This window comes from Nycticebus coucang, chromosome 3 (genome assembly GCF_027406575.1).
Source record: "Nycticebus coucang isolate mNycCou1 chromosome 3, mNycCou1.pri, whole genome shotgun sequence".
Taxonomy (NCBI): domain Eukaryota; kingdom Metazoa; phylum Chordata; class Mammalia; order Primates; family Lorisidae; genus Nycticebus; species Nycticebus coucang.
Window position 1 is genome coordinate 53,409,732 of NC_069782.1, and position 22,488 is coordinate 53,432,219.

At 39.4% G+C, this 22,488-nt stretch overlaps 1 protein-coding gene across 2 annotated transcripts in view; it reads right to left on the reverse strand.

Annotated features, from left to right (window-relative positions):
* Positions 1-18,072: 18,072 nt before the first annotated feature.
* The window catches only part of RAB3IP (RAB3A interacting protein), a 70,270-nt gene continuing 65,854 nt past the window's right edge, over positions 18,073-22,488 (reverse strand). For both annotated transcript variants that reach the window (XM_053584919.1, XM_053584918.1), the window contains exons 9-11: positions 20,666-20,765; positions 20,508-20,577; positions 18,073-18,430 (exon numbers count right to left, since the gene is read on the reverse strand). In XM_053584919.1, coding sequence (XP_053440894.1) covers positions 18,348-18,430; positions 20,508-20,577; positions 20,666-20,765 — 253 coding nt within the window. In that variant the 3' untranslated portion in view covers positions 18,073-18,347. The remainder of the gene's footprint in view (positions 18,431-20,507; positions 20,578-20,665; positions 20,766-22,488) is intronic.

A 22,488-nucleotide genomic window follows, 5' to 3' on the forward strand; every position in this document is an offset into this window, starting at 1 on the left:
ATAAGAGATGAACGATATGAAGAATATAAAAAATATATAGCAGAGCTGAAGGAACTGAAACAGTCAATTAGGGAACATAAAGATGCAATGGAAAGTATCAGCAACAGGTTAGACCATGCAGAAGAAAGAATTTCAGAGGTAGAAGACAAAGTTCTTGAGATAACTTAGATAGTAAAAGAGGCAGAAAAGAAGAGAGAGAAAGCAGAACGTTCAATGTCAGAATTATGGGACTTTATGAAGCGTTCCAACATATGAGTTGCAGGAATCCCAGAAGGGGAAGAACAATGACCCAGAGGAATGGAAGCCATACTAGAGAATATTATAAAAGAAAATTTCCCAAAAATCACCAAAGATTCTGACACACTGCTTTCAGAGGGATATCGGACCCCAGGTCACCTCAACTCTAACCGAGCTTCTCCAAGACACATTGTGATGAACCTGTCCAAAGTTAAGACAAAAGAAAAGATTCTGCAAGCTGCCAGGAGTAAGCGCCAGTTGACCTACAGGGGCAAATCCATCAGAGTGACCACAGACTTCTCTAATGAAACTTTCCAAGCAAGAAGACAATGGTCATCTACCTTTAATCTACTTAAACAGAACAATTTCCAGCCCAGAATTCTGTACCCCTAAACTAAGCTTAAAAATTGACAGAGAAATCAAAACATTTACGAATATACAAACATTGAGGAAATTCGCCACAACAAGACCAGCTCTACAGGAAATACTTCAACCTGTTCTGCATACTGACCACCACAATGGATCAACAGCAAAGTAAGAACTCAGAAATTAAAAGACAGAACCTAACCTCCACACTGATGCAAAAGATAAAACTAAGCAATGGACTCTCACAAAATAAGATGAATAGAATACTACCACACTTATCAATTATCTCAATAAATGTTTTTTTTTTTTTTGTAGAGACAGAGTCTCATTGTACCACCCTCAGTAGAGTGCCGTGGCGTCACACGGATCACAGCAACCTCCAGCTCTTGGGCTTACGTGATTCTCTTGCCTCAGCCTCCTGAGCAGCTGGGACTACAGGCGCCCGGCACAATGCCTGGCTATTTTTTTGTTGCAGTTTGGCCGGGGCCGGGTTTGAACCCGCCACCCTCGGTATATGGGGCCGGCGCCCTACTCACTGAGCCACAGGCGCCGCCCAATCTCAATAAATGTTAATGGCTTGAATTCCCCAATGAAGAGACATAGATTAGCTGATTGGATTAAAAAACACAAGCCATCCATTTGCTGTCTGCAAGAAACACACCTGGCTTCAAAAGACAAATTGAAGCTCCGAGTCAAGGATTGGAAGACAATTTTTCAGGCAAATGGAATTCAGAAGAAAAGAAGAGTTGCAGTCTTATTTTCAGATACATGTGGATTTAAAGCAACTAAAGTCAAAAAAGACAAAGATGGTCACTTTATATTGGTCAAGGGAAAAATACAACAAGAAGACGTTTCAATTCTAAATATTTATGCACCCAATTTAAATGCTCCCAGATTCTTGAAACAGACCTTACTCACTCTGAACAATATGATATCTGATAATACCATAATAACAGGGGACTTTAACACACCTCTTACAGAGCTGGACAGATCCTCTAAACAGAAATTAAACAAAGATATAAGAAATTTAAATAAGACCCTAGAACAACTGTGCTTGATAGACGCATATAGAACACTCCACACCAAAGATAAAGAATATACATTCTTCTCATCACCCCATGGAACATTCTCCAAAATTGATCATATCCTGGGACACAAAACAAATATCAACAGAATCAAAAGAATTGAAATTTTACCTTGTATCTTCTCAGACCATAAGGCACTAAAGGTGGAACTCAACTCTAACAAAAATGCTCGACCCCACCCAAAGGCATGGAAATTAAACAATCTTCTGTTGAATAACAGATGGGTACAGGAAGAAATAAAACAGGAAACATTAACTTCCTTGAGCATAACAACAATGAAGACACAAGCTACCAAAACCTGTGGGATACTGCAAAAGCAGTTTTGAGAGGAAAATTCATCGCTTTAGATGCCTACATTCGAAAAACAGAAAGAGAGCGCATCAACAATCTCACAAGAGATCTTATGGAATTGGAAAAAGAAGAACAATGTAAGCCTAAACTCACTAGAAGAAAAGAAACATCCAAAATCAAATCAGAGGGCGGCGCCTGTAGCTCAAAGTGGTAGGGCGCCAGTCCCATATGCCGAAGGTGGCAGGTTCAAACCCAGCCCTGGCCAAAAACCACAAAAAAAAAAAAAAAAAAAAAAAATCAAATCAGAGATCAATGAAATTGAAAACAAAAGAATCATTCAGAAAATTAATGAAACAAGGAGTTGGTTTTTTGAAAAAAATAAATAAAATAGATAAACCATTGGCCAGACTAATTAGGAATAGAAAAGTAAAATCTCTAGTAACCTCAATCCGAAATGATAAAGGGGAAATAACAACTGATCCCACAGAGATACTAGAGATCATCTCTGAATACTACCAGAAACTCTATGCCCAGAAATTTGACAATGTGAAGGAAATGGATAAATATTTAGAATCACACCCTCTCCCTAGACTTAGCCAGGAAGAAACAGAGCTCCTAAACAGACCAATTTCAAGTACTGAGATCAAAGAAACAATAAAAAATCTTCCAACCAAAAAATGCCCTGGTCCAGATGGCTTCACACCAGAATTCTATCAAACCTTCAAGAAAGAGCTTATTCCTGTACTGCACAAATTATTCCAAAAAATTGAGGAAGAAGGAATCTTCCCCAACACATTTTATGAAGCAAACATCACCCTGTTACCAAAACCAGGACAAGACCCAAACAAAAAGGAGAATTTCAGACCAATCTCACTCATGAATATAGATGCAAAAATTCTCAACAAAATCCTAGCCAATAGATTACAGCTTATCATCAAAAAAGTCATTCATCATTATCAAGTAGGCTTCATCCCAGGGATGCAAGGCTGGTTTAACATACGCAAGTCCATGAACGTTATCCACCATATTAACAGAGGCAAAAATAAAGATCACATGATCCTCTCAATAGATGCAGAAAAAGCATTTGATAAAATCCAGCATCCTTTTCTAATTAGAACACTGAAGAGTATAGGCATAGGTGGCACATTTCTAAAACTGATTGAAGCTATCTATGATAAACCCACAGCTAGTATTTTACTGGATGGAGTAAAACTGAAAGCTTTTCCTCTTAGAACTGGAACCAGACAAGGTTGTCCTCTGTCACCTTTACTATTCAACGTAGTGCTGGAAGTTCTAGCCAATACAATTAGGTAAGACAAGGAAATCAAGGGAATCCAAATGGGAGCAGAGGAGGTCAAACTCTCCCTCTTTGCTGACGACATGATCTTATACTTAGAGAACCCCAAAGACTCAACCACAAGACTCCTAGAAGTCATCAAAAAATACAGTAATGTTTCAGGATAGAAAATCAATGTCCACAAGGCAGTAGCCTTTGTGTACACCAATAACAGTCAAGATGAGAAGCTAATTAAGGACACAACTCCCTTCACCATAGTCTCAAAGAAAATGAAATACCTAGGAATATACCTGACGAAGGAGGTGAAGGACCTCTATAAAGAAAACTATGAAATCCTCAGAAAGAAAATAGCAGAGGATATTAACAAATGGAAGAACATACCATGCTCGTGGATGGGAAGAATCAACATTGTTAAAATGTCTATACTTCCCAAAGCAATCTACCTATTCAATGCCATTCCTATCAAAACATCAACATCGTACTTTCAAGATTTGGAGAAAATGATTCTGTGTTTTCTATGGAACCAGAAAAAAACCTGTATAGCTAAGGCAGTTCTTAGTAATAAAAATAAAGCTGGGGGCATCAGCAAACCAGACTTTAGTCTGTACTACAAAGCCATAGTGCTCAAGACAGCATGGTACTGGCCCAAAAACAGAGACATAGACACTTGGAATCGAATTGAAAACCAAGAAATGAAACTAACATCTTACAACCACCTAATCTTCAATAAACCAAACAAGAACATACCTTGGGGGAAAGACTCCCTATTCAATAAATGGTGTTGGGAGAACTGGATGTCTACATGTAAAAGACTGAAACTGGACCTGCACCTTTCCCCACTCACAAAAATTGATTCAAGATGGATAAAGGACTTAAATTTAAGGCATGAAACAATAAAAATCCTCCAAGAAAACATTGGAAAAACACTGGAAGATATTGGTCTGGGGAAAGACTTCATGAAGAAGTCTGCCATGGCAATTGCAACAACAACAAAAATAAACAAATGGGACTTCATTAAACTGAAAAGCTTCTGTACAGTTAAGGAGACAATAATCAAAGCAAAGAGACAACCTACACAATGGGAAAGGATATTTGCGTATTTTCAATCAGACAAAAGCTTGATAACTAGAATCTATAGAGAACTCAAATTAATCCACATGAAAAAAGCCAACAATCCCATATATCAATGGGCAAGATACATGAATAGAACCTTCTCTAAAGACGACAGACAAATGGCTAAATGTTCATCATCTCTATATGTTAGAGAAATGCAAATCAAAACAACCCTGAGATATCATCTAACCCCAGTGAGAATGGCCCACATCACAAAATCTCAAAACTGCAGATGCTGGTGTGGATGTGGAGAGAAGGGAATACTTTTACACTGCTGGTGGGCCTGCAAACTAGTACAACCTTTCTGGAAGGAAGTATGGAGAAACCTCAAAGCACTCAAGCTAGACCTCCCATTTGATCCTGCAATCCCATTACTGGGCATCTACCCAGAAGGAAAAAAATCCTTTTATCATAAGGACACTTGTACTAGACTGTTTATTGCAGATCAATTTACAATCGCCAAAATGTGGAAACAGCCTAAATGCCCACCAACCCAGGAATGGATTAACAAGCTGTGGTATATGTATACCATGGAATACTATTCAGCCATTAAAGAAAATGGAGACTTTACATCCTTCGTATTAACCTGGATGGAAGTGGAAGACATTATTTTTAGTAAAGCATCACAAGAATGGAGAAGCATGAATCCTATGTACTCGATTTTGATATGAGGACAATTAATGACAATTAAGGGTATGGGGGCGAGGAAAAGCAGAAAGAGGGACAGAGGGAGGGGGAGGGGCCTTGGTGTGTGTCACACTTTAAGGGGGCAAAACATGATTGCAAGAGGGACTTTGCCTAACAATTGCAATCAGTGTAACCTGGCTTATTGTACCCTCAATGAATCCCCAACAATTAAAAAAAAAAAAAAGAATAGAACCAACCAAATTAGCAAATAACAAAACACATCAAAATAAAACAAAAAAAAATGATTGGGAGGATGATTGGTTCTCTTTGGGCATTATTGACTTGAGATATCAACGAGACATTCAAATGGAGCAGTTAAAAATGTCTTTTCAGGATTTATCCCTTATCTCTCAGTCTCTTTGTGGGAACATAAAATTTCTTGTTAGTTTAATGGCCAGTTCTCTAACAATGTGTAATTCAATATGTGTCCCTTTACCTTGAAATTTCTCATTTTCCTTGATTCTTCAGCCCTCCTAAGTTATGAGACCAGTCTCCAACAATAGGACTGTACAGTCTTAACTCTTAAAAAGTGACCGAGACTTTTTTAAAAAAGTAATAACAATGCTTTACATTTCCATAAAGTGTTCAATTTACAGAGCACTTTTTTTTTTTTTGAGACAGAGTCTCAAGCTGTCACCCTGGTTAGAGTAGAGTGCTGTGGTGTCATAGCTCACAGCAACCTCAAAGTCTTGGGCTTAAGCAATTCTCTTAGCTCAGCCTCCCAAGTAGCTGGGAGTACAGGTGCCCACCACAATGCCCACCTGTTGTTGTTGTTGTTGCAATTGTCATTGTTGTTTTCACTGTTCCAGGCCGGGTTCGAACCCACCAGCCTCAGTATATGTGGCCACTGAGCTATGGTCGCCACCTACAGAGCACTTTCATACACTGTTTTAAGTAGGCCATTGTTCAGATCTGTAGCAGGAGGTATACTTGTATGTCTCCCTGTGCCCTCTACATCCTTTTTTTTTTAACTGCATAAAATAACCTGGTCCAGGCATAGAAGTACTCAGCAACCAGTGTTTATATTCGTGTCTATTTTATTTTCGCCACACTTGGATCTCTATTGGTTGGGAAGGTGGTCCATGCAATCACTGGGTTCTGGAGAAGCTAGGATGAAAGTGAGTTGATTGATGCTGGATATGAGGGAAAGGTACCCATATCCAGTCTTCTCAGATTTACCCAAGTTACTGTCCCATTTTGGTCAGAGCTCTGTAACCTTGTTTGTAGGGCTTTTGGGTATTGACTAACATCTTATCATTTGATGATAATAATAAGTATTACACTTTTTGAATGGTTATATCAGTCAAAGTTTTAAGTGCTTAATAGTATTAATTCATTTGATGTAGTAGGTATTGTTTTTGTCACCATTTGATAGGAAATGGGGCAAGGAAAGAACAGGTAACTGGCCTAGGATCACACAACACACCAACAAATATTATATCATCTTCATTACATTCAAATTTTTCTAATGTATAATTTCAATACTTGTTACTGCTATTTTTATTCTAATGAGATATGTTATACTTCCTGAGTCTATGGATTCATGTTTTTAATCACTTCTAGAATATTATCACCATTATCTCATCAAATATTACCTCTCCTTGATTCTCTACCAAGAATTCTGATTAGAATTATGTTAAACACGGTACATGTGAAACTTACTAAATGTAGAATATAAATGTCTTAACACAATAACTAAGAAAATGCCATGAAGGCTATGTTAACCAGTTTGATGAAAATATTTCAAGTTGTATATAAAACCAGTACCTTGTATCCCATGATTACATTAATGTACACAGCTATGATTTAATAAAAAAAACAATTATGTTAAAAAAAAAAAAGAAATCACCCAAGAATCTGGACTCCTGGGGAACAGGCCTCCAGACCACAGAGTCAGAGTGGAGGGGAGTGCTGGGAGCTCAGAGTTGCAGGTAGAGAATATATACAGTTTTATATAGTTTTATGCCTGACAGGAGAAGGCCGTGGCACCCTAGTAGGGGAGGTAGGTCCAGTTTTTAGAGGGTCTCTCCTGTGGAGTGTAGTGGGAGGACCTTTGAACTCTGCTCGTTTGTTTGTGGGGCACTCCAAGCTGTTCTCATGGGGGAGGGGACTCCCGTCCACTTGGTGATGGATTTTGTACCTTTTGTTTGTATCCTTGGGGTCGCAGCTTGCCTCAGCAGGGTTGATGTGCGTTCTTCAACCTTCTCTCTTGGTGTAGCTCAAATCCACCAGGTTACTTGCTAAATTTCTGTCCTTTAAACTCTCCTTCTGGATGGGAGCCTCTGTGGAAAGCTGGCTTCAGTCAGCCATCTTGTCTCCGTCCCGGTTGTGTCTTTTTAAAATATAGAACAGCTACCTTGTCATTTTGGTTGGTTTGTTTGCTTTTCATGATTTTGGTCTTTTTTTTTTTTCTTTTAACCATCTAGGCCCATTGTCTCATAGGATGTCTAACATTCTGAATTTGTCTATTTTTTCATTATTAGAATTAATATAGGAGATGCAGCATACTTCCAAATAAGTATTTTAAAATTTCACACATATATACCATTTCTTGAAAATGACCAAACTGACTTTAGCTTAGAAAAACCAACAGAGATTTAAGAGCATCTATTTTTTTTTTTTTTTGGCAGTTTTTGACCAGGGCCAGGTTTGAACCCACCACCTCTGGTATATGGGGCCAGTGCCCTACTCCTTTAGCCACGGGTGCTGCCCTAAGAGCGTCTTTTGAAGGTCACATTGAGCCCCAGATCTATAAGGACAAATCATCACATTGCTTAAAGAAATTAATCTTCTATTTGTTTCAAATCAGCTGTGTAAAGCTGAGTGCTAGGTGCAGAAAATAAAAATGTGAGTAAATGATAATCCCTGTTCTGCATAAGCTCAAATACAGGTATGAGAAAACCACAAATAACTATAACTCAATGCAGACTGATAAGAGCTGGGAAAATGTCTTAAGAGAACAGAGAAGGAAAATAATAATTTAATCTTGGAGGATCTGGAAAGGTGCCACAAAGAGGCAGAGTTTCCAGAGACAATCAATGGATGTGTCTTTCTAAACATGACAATGGCTGGGAGGGGACAGCACAGGTGCATTGCCTGGTACCAGGAGAGGGCATTGGAAAGGAGGCTGAGGATGAATGGTGGTAGTTTTATTTTATTTTTACATTTTTATGGATATGTAATAATTAAACATGTAATATGTTAATAATTAAGCAAGTGATTTGTTAATAATTAAACATACGTAGTATGCTTAATTTTTAATGGCTATGTATGGGGTGTATGTGATATCTTCACACAAGCATGCAATGTGGACGGGTAATTTGGATATCCATTCCCTCAAACATCTATCATTTCTTGTGCTGGGAACATTCCAAATGCACTCCTTTGGTTATTTTGAAATATAGTATACAGTAAATTATTATTAGTCACCATCCTCCTGTTGTACCACTGAACACTGGCCCTTATTCTTTCCCTCTACCTGTATTTTTGGGCCTATTAACCAGCTCCTCCCTATCCTGCCTCCCACCACCCTTCCCCTCCTAATAACCACCTGGTGCTGGCAGATTTTGGATATAATTTGATTCCAGGCATATTTATTCTAAGTGTATCTATTGATGGTTTCTGTTTGGGTGGACATGGGGCATGATGTAATCCTATCTGGGAAGACAGCTGTGTTTGAATGTGTTGTCTAGAGCAGTAACCAAAGTTAGAAGAGTTCAAGAAGCCAGGTGGGCAGTCATGAAGCCTGATGTAAGACAACGTAGAACCAAGATCTGGCTACTGGATGGATATCGGAAGCAAGGACAAAGTCAGAGATGTTTTGAAGTTTATATGCCTTTAGGTAAAATATGAATTAAGATGCCCAAAACACGTAGCCTCTGGCTAACCCTAGACTCCAAAGGAAGCTCCCAGCCAAGTTTTCTGGAGGCCATTCAAGGCATCATAGTGTGTGCCTCATAGCAGACACCACTGCCAAATGGTGATTCTGCGTCCTACCCAACAGTTCGCCCAGAGACTTCAGCAGCAGAGTAGGAGTGACAGGAAACATCAGAGAAGGGAGTTAGATTTCACTTAACGGCCTGAAACAGTAAGGTTAGAATTGGGGTCCCAAGCTCAAGCACTTCACAGCCGGGCATGAAGTGAGTACGATGGGTCACAATAGGCAAAAGCCAACCACATGGGCAGGTTGAGGACTGACAATTGCCCCTTGTCAAGGAGACCTCTGGAGGCAGGGCAGACGGCAAGCCTGGGTGGCAGGGGGGTGCGTGCTGGCACCCAGCAGATGGAGAAACTCAACCTCACTAAGGGTCCTCACTCAAGAATTCATGCTTAAATGTTGTCAAACTGGCCAATTTGAAAAAAGAAGCTTGAAATACAGATTTTAATTTTAAACCTCTTCATTTTTAAATGTCAGCAACTAATGTGGCTAAAAACAAGCACAAAAACAAACCAAAAATTTGCTGAGGACATGCGCACGCCTGCGAAAGCACAGGCGACCCTGCTCCGGGACGCAGCCTCGGGGTCTGCGGAGGGCAGAGAGAGGTGACAGCAAGTTGTGGGGAGGACGGGAAGATACGTCCGTATTCATTTGAGTCCAGAGCTCTCAGCTAAGAGCACAAGCCAGCTGGGGGCAAATGGAATTTAAGTGGAATTTTCTCTCTGTCAGTGAATGACAAATGTCACCATATTTCCTTAATTACAATCTTCACATCGCCTGGCACGTGCGAGCTCTCCTGATGTCCCCAATTGAGATTCAGTGGAGATGCGTCCTCTTGAATAGTGATCTAACTCAGTTGCGGTTGGGTTTCACTACTGACATTTCCTGGAGAATTTGATAGGTGAAAACTGAGCTGCTGTGGTTAAATCCGGGGATGTGGTTACAGTGGGAGGTGGGGAAAGGGACCTGAACCCCTCTGGAGACACCCCGAGGCCTACAGCTCCTCCAGGATCTGCCCTCAAATGGCCAAAGCAAATTGTGTGTGGAGGCTCACCCCTGCCAGGCCGCCTGTGGGAAGGCTCTGTCCTGCCCCACTGGCAAGTCTGGGCCTCTGGCACAGTATTACCCCTCTCTATATTTTAAATTTTAAAAATTTTCATGAAATTCTTTTTAAAGCTTATTTTTGTTATTTCTTTGTTAACAACTGTCACTGTGAAAATTTAATGAAGATTTCTGATGAGTTTGGATTTTCTTTTGAGATAGAGTCTTGCTCTGTTTCCCGTGGCACCATAGCTCACAGCAACCTCAAATTCATGAGGCAATCCTCTGCCTCAGCCTCCCAAGTAGCTGGGACTATGGGCACCCACCACAACACCCAGCTAGTTTTTGTATTTTTAGTAGAGACAGGGTCTTGCTTTTGCTCAGGCTGGTCTAGAATCCTGAGCTCCAGGGATCCACCTGCCTCAGCCTCCCAGAGTGCTGGGATTATAGGCAAAGCCTCTGTACCCGGTCAGGGTTTGCTACTCTTTAAATATAGAGTCTTTCTTCCTCTGACTACATGCAGCCCTCAGATGCTCCCCCGCTTTCTCCTTTCAAGGGACTGGGTCTTTCCAGAGCCCTGCGTAAAATGTCACCTCCCAAAATGCAGCCTTTCTGACCACCCGATCTGAAGTAGTCACCCATTCCCTCCCTAGCCCATCTCCCCATGTTAAGTACCCACACTAGGACCCATAGGCCGTGTTTTAACCTGTCTTTGCCATCCATTCCTCATTAGACCAGGAGCTTCTTGAGCACTGGAACAGTGCCTGGCCCACACAGAACTGCACCTATTCCTGGCACACATTCAAATAACATGCGAGTGAAAGAAAGACCAAATGAATTGGGTGAGAGGGTCCCTGTTCCTAGAAGTTCTACACAAAAATTATAGACACTACTGGGCCTTTATCTGTCTACATATCAAAGACAAGAAACTTAGCTGTCCATTGAAATGTTAATTGTATTTGCATTCTATGATCAAAATGAAGGCCTACTTCCTGGCACAAAAATTAAACACACATACAAATTCACACTGCTTGGGATTCTTTTTATGTTTTAAACATTGTGTCATAGAAAAAAAGAAAACATTTATCTAGGGAAAAATGCAACAAAAGCCTCTGAACAAAAGCAGACTTGCAGGCTGGATGCACAGACCAAAAACAGAGTTCATATGGTGGGGATGGTGGTGAGTGGGTAGGCAGGCTGCTGCCAAGTGCTTCTAAAGACTGAGACCCAAGGTTCCAGACCAGATCTTGATCCTTCAGTGTAGATGATCAGAGGCTGGGGACTCTTAGATGTAAGAGAAACCTTCCTTGAGGAGGCCAGGGAGGAGTGGCAACCTGCCTGACCTCCCAGTCTTTTGGGAGCCAAACCTGGACCAGATGGTAGGTCTCCTGCGTGACATCCAGCCCAGAGCTCTCTCCACTAGGCCAGGCCCTCATTCCAGCTGTGAACCTATTTATAAAAACTTCTCATAGCTGAATGCAGTGGGCTCATGCCTGTAATCCTAACTCTCTGGGAGGCTGAGGCTTGAGGATTCATTCAGCTCAGGAGTTCAAGACCAGCCTGAACAAGAGTGAGACCATCTCTACCAAAAATAGAAAAACTAGCTAGGTGTTGTGGCAGGTGCCTGCAGGCCCAGCTACTCAGGAGACTAAGACAAGAGGATGGCTTGAGCCTGGGAGTTTGAGGTTGATGTGACGACCTACAATGCCACGGCACTCTACCTAGGGTGACAGAGTGAGACTCTGTCTCAAAAAAACCCCACAATTTCTCCTAAAGTCTCCTCATTTCGAGAATTATTAATCTTGGCAATTCTGTCTGGAAATACTACCCTGAATGTAAGGTTTTTTTTAATTTTTCATTTTTTAAATTGTTATAGATTACACGTGATAATTTGATACATTTGTATCATCAAATCAGTAATTGGATATTCATCACCTTAAATATTTCTACACTAGGAACATTCAAATCATTCTCTTCTATCTTGAAATGTACAATTGATTAATGTTAACTACAGTCACCCTACTGACATATCAACACCAGATCTTGTTTTTTCTAAGTCTGTATCCATTAATCAACCTCTCCTGAGAACAGATTATCAGCACACTTTCTCTCCCTCCTTTGTTCTTCTTTAGTCTTTGGAGGCTTTTTCTCTCTATCACAGGGCCTCAGGGCTCAGCCCTGTATTTCTGTCTCCAGAGCATCTCCAAACTTCCATCTGATCCTCTCCTGGCTGGACCTGACTGAATTTAGCCTTCTGCGTCGAGCACCTGCTGAACACCAACGTGACGCTTCATGGAGTCTGACAATCGATGGGTCACAGATTGCGCCCTCATCTGTTTCACAAACACCACATTAGCCCTTACTATAAATGTCCTCACCTTAATAAATTGCAATAGCTCAAGTCAAAAGCCTAGGATTCAAACTTAAATTCTTTCCTCTCAAATGCAACTTGCAAATAGTCTTCCCATCTTTTTTGTTTTGGAAGGCAGTGTCTATAACTAAATTAATCATAATTTTATAACTTTTATAACTTTGTAACACACTCTTCTTCATTCATTCACTCATTTACATTTTTTCTTAATTAGAAAAAAAAATTAGAGATGGGGTCTCCCTATGTTGCCCAGGCTGGAGGGCAGTGGCTATTCACCTAGCATACTACAGCCTTGAACTCCTGACCTCAAGCAACTCACCCTCTGCTCCCTCCTAAGTAGCTGGGACCACAGGCACAGGCCAGCACACGGTGCTCATGTATTTACTTTTCAGTTTGTTTTTTAGAGACAGGGTCCCATTCTGTCGCACAGGCTGGAGTGCAGTGGCACAGCCAGAGTCCACTCCAACTCCTGGGCTCAAGTTATCCTCCCACCTCAGCCCACACCCCATAGTAGCTAGGACTAAAGGCTTGCACCACCACACTCATCTTATCTTTTTATATTTTTTAGAGACACGATGGTCTTGAACTCCTGGCCTCAAGCCATCCTCCCACAGGTGCTCTCCAATCACTGGGATTACAGACATGAGCCACTGCACTCAGACTGTATTTACTTTAAATGACAAATGAACACCTGTGAGCCCACAATCCAACCCAGGGACTAGAACCTTAGCAGTAACATACTCATATATTTGTTCCTCTCCTTCCTCTCTCCCTAGCTTTCTCACAGGGGAGATAATCACTATCTTGAACATTATTTCTATCTTGTACTTTAGTTTTGTCACATATATACAAATGCCTAAACAGCTGTTTTAGTTTAGTAATTTTTGACCTTCACGAGAGCATGTCATCACACGTGGTGCTGAGTTGCTTTTTCCCTGCTGTTACTGTGCTTCCTGGAGGTAGTGTTCGTTCTGCTGCCCACAACCTCCTATAGAAAGACATTTGGATTTATTCCAGAACTTTCTCATGCCAGTGTTCTGGGACACCTTGTGCAAGCATTTTACCCGAGTATACACTTAAAAGTGAACTCACTGGGCCACGGACATGCCACGCACACGTGTTCAACTTCTCAAACGGCTTTTCATGATTAAGTGTACCAATTAGCTCTCCCATCAGCAACATGTGAGTGGTCCCAGGGACTAATCCTCTCCAAAACTTGACTTAACTTCCTAAACTTTACCTTTATTGGTACCTTTAAGGACCTCCTTCCTTAACTTTACCTTTATTGTTATCTTAATTTTTGCCAATTGGATAAACTTAAACACGTCACTGTGGTCTTGATTTACACTTTCCTGATTAACGGAGATGGAAACCTCCGTTAATGAACCTCTGAATGTTTATCGGTCCATATACACTTCTAATGTTGTGGAACACTTATTTCAGTCTTTTGCCCATTTTGCTGTGAGGTTGTTCTTTTCCTATACTAATTATTGATTATATGTGTTGCAAATATCTTCTGATAGTCTGTAGTTTGGATTTCATATTTTTTGACAAGCAGAAGTTCAAAACTGAGAACTTATCACATAATCCAACATGCTTTCCTTCATGGTTCATTACATTTTATGCTTTCTGCTTCCAGCTTAAGCTCTTAAAGCAAGCAGGAACAGAAAGATATTCACCTGTATTTTCTAAATATATGACACCCACACTTTTAATCTATAATTTCACCTGTACTTTCTACCTCAGAAGTTCTGAAGTTTAAGGACACTTTAAAGTCTTTTTGTTATGGTGTGAGGAAGAGATCTTATTTCCTATTTTCCCTTCTCTTTTTTTGTTGGCTACATTTAATGAATAGTGGTGCCATTAATCCTCTGTCTATATGACGTTAACGCAGTTGAATCTGCTGTGCAGAGCCCTCATCTCCATGGGCCGTTCCGTCTATTCCTGCACTAGCGCCCCACTCTCTTAAATACTTCAGCCTAGTGAAAAGATCTACGAGGGTAAGTTCCCTCTCCTTTCTTTTTCTTTAGAAATGCCTCATTCTTTATACTTTACTCTGCCACATTTCTAATCGGTTTGTCACTCGCAGGAGAAATGTCGGAATCTAGTTTGGAGACAAACTAATCTGTCTACAGATTACCTTGAAGAGAGTTGACTTTTTTTTATATTGCTTTTCTACTCATGAATGTAGGATCACTCTAAGCCTCTTCAACATCTTTTGGCAAAGGTTTTGTAACCCTGTACACAAGTCTGTGATATTTTATCATATATTTACTTGTACTATTAGGCACTTTAGAATTGTTTTTAAAATGGTGTCTTTTACAAAATTCTATCTTCTAATTGTGGAGGGTGTAAGAAGCACAATTCACAATTATATATTGATTCTCTATTTAAACACCTTACCAAACACTAAAATCTAGTACATTGATGGAAGACTTCTCTATGTAGACAATCACGTCAATCTGCACACGGCAGTTTTAATCTCTTTTATGATCATTATACTTCTATTTCCCTTCTCTCACTGCACCAGGTAACAGTTTTATTACAATGTTACATGAACAGTGAAGACAGGGCTCTTCCTGTCTCTCTGATGTTAAAGAGGATGCTTCTAAGGCTTCTCCCCCCCCTCCCCGGAGTATGGTGATTATTATAGCATTTTGGTAAATTTCCTTATCAGACTGAAAAGTATTCATCCACTTATAGATTAGTAGGAGTTATTATTACTAATGGGTATTGATTTTATCAAATGTTTGCATCTATTGATCAGATGTCTTTTCACTTTTATTCTACAAATGTTGTGAATGAGATTTATAAATTTTCTCACACACCATCTTTGCATTCCTGGAGTAAACACCACTGGGCCAATGTGTGAGATTCAGTTTGCGTTTGCACGTGTTAATGCCTAGAACAGACCCGCCATTCTCCTTTCTTGCATTGCCCCTCTCCGGTTTTACTATCAAGGTTATCATAGGTACTGATGTTGAGAGATGTCTTTGAAAAAATTATATATTAGAATACCCAATTCATTAATATTTGGTAAAACCATCTAAGTCTAGTTTTTCCTTCGTGGGAAAAATTTTTAATGTCTTCCTTTAACATAAAAACAAACAGTACTGCTCAGGCTTCTGGGTCCTTATTAATCTGACTTTTTCTAGGAATTTTCCCACTTTCCTAAATTTTCAAGTTTGTTAGCATGCTATTTATAATATTCTTTTTATCTGTTTAATATCTACGGCATCTGTAGTGACATACCCATTTTCATTCCAAATACTGGGGACTCCCGTGCATTTTTTTCTCCTAAGTTTGCCAGATAATCTTTCCAAAAAGTCAGCTAATCGCTTGTCATTAGTCACCTCCTTGTTTTCTATTTATTCCTGCCCTCACCTCCTTCCTTAACTTTACCTTTATTGTATCTTATTACTTATCCGTGCCTTGGACACATAGCTCATTTTAAAAATGTAAATGACTTAAAAAAAATAGCCAGGCATTGTGGTGGGAACCTGTAGTCCCAGTTACTAGGGAGGCGGAGGCAAGGGAATCGCTGGAGCCCAAGAGTTGGAGGTTGCTGTGAGCTGTGACGCCACAGCACTCTACCCAGGGTGACATTTTTTTTTTTAAGGAAAAAATGTAAATGACTTAAAAGTTACACAATATTATCTTGAAGAACAACTTTATTTGCATCCTGTAAGTTTTAATATTCATTATTGTATCAGCCCTTAGAATTTTTAAATTTCTTTGTATCATTTTCATTATCTTCAATTTTTAATCATGTTCTTAGAGAATCCAACTTTTAGCGTTATGCGGTCCCCATCTTCATCCCTGAAGTTTTTTGTCTTAATCCACCCCAGTTTTCTTCTGGTATTCTCCTGGTTATCTTTTTTCCTTCTTTTATTTTCAACCTTTCTGTGACTTTATGCTTTAGGTATAAATATACTTTTAATCCAACTTGACTGTCCATGTTACCCTACTTGATCTTTTAATTTCCATATCACACTATTTTCTACCTGGTCATTATTTGGTCATTCTTTTTTTAATTTTTTCTCACTTTTAGTCAATACCTCTGTTTTCCCTCTAACAAGGTAAGGACTCTAATACACCCTTGTGCTCTGTGTCCTCTGCCCACTGCCACCATTCTGGTACCATAAAGAATTCCAATTCTGGATTATTATGAATATACACTATTTTCTTTAGTTTTAATTTTAACTCTTTTTAAGTCATCAACAAACTTTCCCTAAGTATCTGGCCATCTTTTTTTCAAATCTCAGGTCTTGTATTTATTTTTCTTCTGAGTACTTTCTCTAAAAGTGTTTTTAATTTGTGTGGAAAATCTTCTGGTGCCTGAGTGAGAATATTTTTACCATGCTCTCCTATTAGGATAAGTTTATTAGAACATAAAATTCTAAATTTAAACTTTTTTGCATGTTTGATTTTGGATTCTTGAGCAAGGCACGGTAATGATGGTTTTTACTATGTCATACTCAGATGTCCTTTTGTCTGAGGGCTCCCTTCAGCCTCAGAGCTGAGTCTTGTACAGGCAGTGTTAACCAAATCTCTGTACAGCACTGGGAAAAAGTCATCTTCAGAAAACCAGCTCTCTCATACACTGCTGCTGTGAATATCAGTTGGTCCACCTTTTCTAGACAGCAAATTAGCAATGCAGATCAAACATCAGTAAGATCAAACAGACATACTCAGACTCAACAATTTTACTTTCAGGAAATTAACCGGCAATGTTCAAAGAAATGCACGTGGAGACACTCATCACAGCATCATAATAAAAAAACTGGAAATAACCCAACCTCCAAACACAATTAGTTAAATTATGTTAAAATTCTATAATCATCACACAGTGATTAGGATGTATAGATTTATCAGTAGGGAAAAATTGTTTTAAAAAGCAAGAAAGTCTACTTTTTGTTTCAAAAATATGCGTATACAGGTAGAAAAATATCTGAAAGCTGAATGGTATTCTCTAAAAATATTAACAGTAGCTTTCTCCAGATGGAGATGATGAAGTGGTTTCTCCTTTCTTCTTTTTGCTTTTCTATACTTATTTCCACCATGAACCTCTTTGCTTCCACAAATAATTTTAATAAATAGTTTCTCCCTCATTAAGTCAGTTTTACAACTTGGAATTTACAGATCAAGTGGTTCTACCAACAGGGTATATACCATTCTTTCACATCCTTTTAAAACTCCTTGACACAAATCAAACTTACTTATCATTATACCCCTCCCGTGTCACTGTAGTGCTCAACATATGTAAAATGTGAATACATCCCAAGATGCTCAAGAACACCTCTCGGGGATAAACTCTGACTACCTCCTATTTGTTATATTTTACAAGTCACCATAATAAAGTGATTCTTTAAATTATAGAGAGCACAATGATTAAAACAGTAACTTTCAAACCTGTTAGCAGCAGAAGTCTGTCTTCACATAAAATCTTGTTTACAATCTAACATGTAAATCAGAGAAAACTAGAGCCATTCCAGTGGTGGTGAGCAGGGCAGGTGAGTCCTGCCCATCCAGCCTTCTTCCTTGCCTCTCACAAGGCACCTGCTATGCAATTTGAAAATTACTATTTAATACATTCTGCTGACCCGGAATGCCATGTCAGAGCTAGGAGAGAAAACAGACACACACATTCAGTCTAACATGTATTTATTTTGTTTTCTTTTTTCGCCTATAAATGACAGTCACTAGTACACCTGTTATTCTTTAGAGTGTGTTCAACTAAAGAGTAAGCAGACGGCGTAAGTCATCTGAAAAGAAATCTCGGAGCTTCTTAGAGTGATTTGCAAAAAGAGGAGAAAGTCTTGCTTGGGCCCACTCCTTGGAAATAAATATCCAGTAACCATAAAAATATTCAGCTATTTCTCAGTTGTTCAGGGAGGTTCATGTGTGGTCCCACGCAGAGCGTCAGAGTTCCTCTTTGAAATATCCCAGTTTTGCCAATGACATCTCTTTCCTCAACTGCATAACTTCCCAAAACATCTGATCAACTAACAGAGAAGAGAGAGACGTTTAAATCATAAAATGCCATCTTACTTTTAATGTTTTGCATCAATTTTAAGACGAACTGAACGTCAGTCAGGTGTTTCCTGATGATGTACCTGACGCCCAGACATTCTTTACTTTACACAAACTCTTCCATGAACTGGTGAGAATCCGTAAATAAGATTTACCAGTTTTGTCCAATTACTTGTTAGATACATCAAAGGCTATCATTTTAGCTCAAAAAAAACAATAGACACTTCAGTGAGCTGAGTCAGTGGTAATGCCGCTTTGCGAGTGAGTCCACTCTGTTCACGCATTCTAGACTCATCACCTAACTTAGGAGCCCTCATGCTCTACTTTGCATGATTTACCCTGCCCATTTTACTCCTCATTTACACTCACAGAGCATGAACAGGAAAGCAGGGAAACAAGAGACAAGCCAGAAAACTCAATATTCTTTGTCATGACAGGAAAAGATTTTACGTCTGATGAAAATTAGAAATAAAAATAAATGTAGTGGAGCTATGAATTCATTACCCATACCTCTGTAAGTTCCCACTCTCAGTGAAAAGATGTGGCTCTATATTTCAGACATGAAAAGGTCTTCATTTGATGTAAGAGCAGATTAGATTCCTTTAGATCAGCAGTTCTTGACCAGGGGAGATTTGCCCCCCAAGGGATTTGGGAATCTCTGCTACTGACAACGTGTAACAAGCTCTACACACAGAAAATAGCCAGCTGCAAACACCAACAGCATCAAGGTTGAAACACCTGTTTTACATTTAGCTTCCCTAAATCCTTTTTTGGCACAAGGCAGATAATATAATAAATAGATTTTAAAGTTAATAATATTTGTTACTACAAAGCTGCAAGGTGTATCCTATATAACAAATCCTGTGAAGTGGAAGAGTGACAGAATCCAGGGGGGACCCTCACCATCACCACCACATGACACTTCCTTCAGTCTTCCCTACAAAACTTTTTAACAAGAGAAAAACATGCTTGACAATTTAACTTCACACGAATCATCTGTTCTCCAGTTTAAATCATATTACCTGCTAACAGGTATTCAAAAAAGATTTCAATTTTATTAAAGTCACAACAAGCTTTACACAGTGTAAAGACTACTTTTACGTTGCCCAGCCTTTTGAAACTAAATGTAAGTCAGAGACAGGTTTTAGCCCTATTCTTTTAGGTATTAAAAATCCAATTATATTGGAATCTAAATACATATGACTTTTTCAACCTACCAGAGCTTGAAAAAGGCTAAATTAAGTTTTTATGAGCATGATTAATTTTTCCATGGAGTTAAGATTCACTGTGACTGAAGGACAGGAGGCTTCTAACAGCTTTAAAGCACAAGAATATTTTCAGTGCTTATAAAAATATAATCAGGAAAATGCCCTACAACTTCGAACACAAGACCTGTCCTTAGCCCAGTATCTGCTGTTTCTATCTTAAAACAATCAAGTGTACTCAAGAAATACCATTTTGGGGCTATCAGGCCATATGAGGTTTTATGCCTGATATTTAAAGATTTTTTTAATACGAAACTGTATTAAAAATGTTAACACCCTTGCACGAGGTCGGCTCTCCTGACACAGCAGGATCTTCTGCACACGTGTGCTGATTTAGCATACAACGATCTTCATTCCATTCAGAATTACTCTCACAACCATTTTATTAATTCACACGTGAAAGCAGAACATACAGGAAAAACTTATTGTTAGCTCCTTTGTGGTTTCCAGACATTAAAATAAATCTGACCACTTGTTTTCATCTCTTAAGGAGTAAATTCAACAAGCTTTGTACTCTGCCCACACTGACTGTCAAAGGTTGATCACGTAGCCCTGGTCCTGCTTAAAATTCAAAAGGAAGAGGAAAATGAGGCAAGAAAAAGATTAAATACAGTATTTTTTAAAAGAGACATTTATTCTTGAGGTCTCTACACATTTTCTATAAAACTATAAAACGAAGTCTATGCAAATGAGCCGACACTGATTCTATGTGAGCATCGCCACAGGTCCGGTGCCTTTTGCTGAACTTTCAGGTAAGAATTTACAAAAACTTAAGAACACTCACCATCCTGCTGTTTCACGAGTCCCTGCTGAATGTATCGAATGTATGTAAAAAAGTTACACACAGAAGTGATCTAGGCCAAAAGGAAAAAAAATGTCATGAATGGTTAAATGTCTCAAATCAAAGCAAGCTTTATGAAAATTCATGATTAAGTCACTTACCCTGTATCTGCAAAAAGGAGAAATATAATAATAGTTGCTTGAGTCCCCTAATTTAATTCTGTGTTTACAGGACTTACTCTGGCCAGTGAGAGCACATTTTCTGCGAAATAATGGTAAATTTTAGTTTTTTGTAATGAAAAACTTCTATGCAAGTTGTCTGTTCATTCAATTAAGAAAACAAATGTTTCAGAACCCACTGCACACCAAGCACCTCTCGGTGCTGGGAGACAAAGTTCCTGCCTTTAGGGGACTTAGGTTCCACCACAAGCTTAACACTCTGACATTGACCCTGGTTCTGTTTCTGACCAGGTGTCGGTCCAGGTCCTGCCCCAGGGTAAATTACTAATGAGACCAGCTTTCCACCAGGACTCCAACTTCTCAGTTGACAACACCCTAATGGTGACAGCAAGTCTCAGAACAAGCTGTGGACAGCCCACAGGGTGAGAGCTTTCAGAGCAGGCACCTTCCTGTCTGGCCGCTGCCTTCAGATACGCGAACGTGAGGCCTCGGGAGGCGAACGAGGGGTAACACGCAGAAGACCCCACTTTTCATACCATCCTTTCTATCTGCATACCACGAAGTCTAAAATTTGGCACAAGAACTTTTTTATAGGAATTAGGCTACAGCCCCTTGAGGGCAGCAACTGTGTCTTATTCTTCTTTAAATGCCTGGCACCAAGAATGTGCCCAACACAGGGCAGACATTCGATACCTGCTGAATAAGTGACCAGGCACCTGTCCCAGCCTATGGCTCCGTGAGATCAAGCTGTGTTATCGATGGGACTGGAATTGAACCATTCCAGCAGCTTCTCTCCCATGCAGGAACTTGGCTAAGCACAAGTACCTCATCCCATCAATGCAAAATTAACACAACTCTAAGTAAAATAAAGTGGCCAATAGCATTGTATGTGACATTATAAATTAAATGACCATTACATTTCACATTACTTATAAGAAATAAGATACAAATATGCCCCCCATATTAAGAAAACACAAAAATGTGTATCTGAAACAGAGTAATTTTGGAGGTAGCTACTCAAATCACAAACCAATTCCTAGCTTTTCGAAGAGATTTCTTCATTCTTTTATTAGAAAATTCCTTTAATCATCTGTAGCAATATTTAGAAGAAGAAGTTTAAGGTCCAAGTGTTGGAAATGTTTGGAAATTTCCAAAGTATAACTTACACAAGAGGAAAAAGTTCCATCAAACTCATAAAAATCAACTTACATATTATTGTTCTGGAAAAATACATAAATCTGTGTTTGTCTATTGCTTTGTCTAATTTTGAAAGAGCTCTGCTGAGGTGGTTGTAAATATCAGCTTTTAAAATAATAAAGAAGTATTTCGTAAATGAAGTCATTTCTAAAACCATTCTGTAAACTGGCCACACCTAATATATTTTCATTTGAGTCAGAATTCAATGTTAAGATTTCCAATTATTTCCAACACACTATAGCACCTCTTTACAGCTCTAGTCCCAAGATGTCGAATCCTCGCTGGCCACTGTTAGGTGGGGATACTGACATGTCTAAATCTGGACCCATAATCTTCTTTCTCAAACCAGAGCCTTTCCTCTTAATCTCCTAAACCGTTTCAAACCCCTCTTCCAGTCAGACATCTCTGAACCCTTCCTCTCTTGCCCGTCCCCCGACCCCATCTGATCTTCCTTTCTTGCCATCGGCCGCATCTCTCTTCTCCGTCCATTCACGCTCCCCTCAGCACACTGTTCACTTGTTCCTAGGACCTCCGCTGTCTGCACCGTTCTTTACCCAAATTCCACCCAAGCTTCCAAAACCCAGATCAGATTTCCCTCCCTTCAAAGA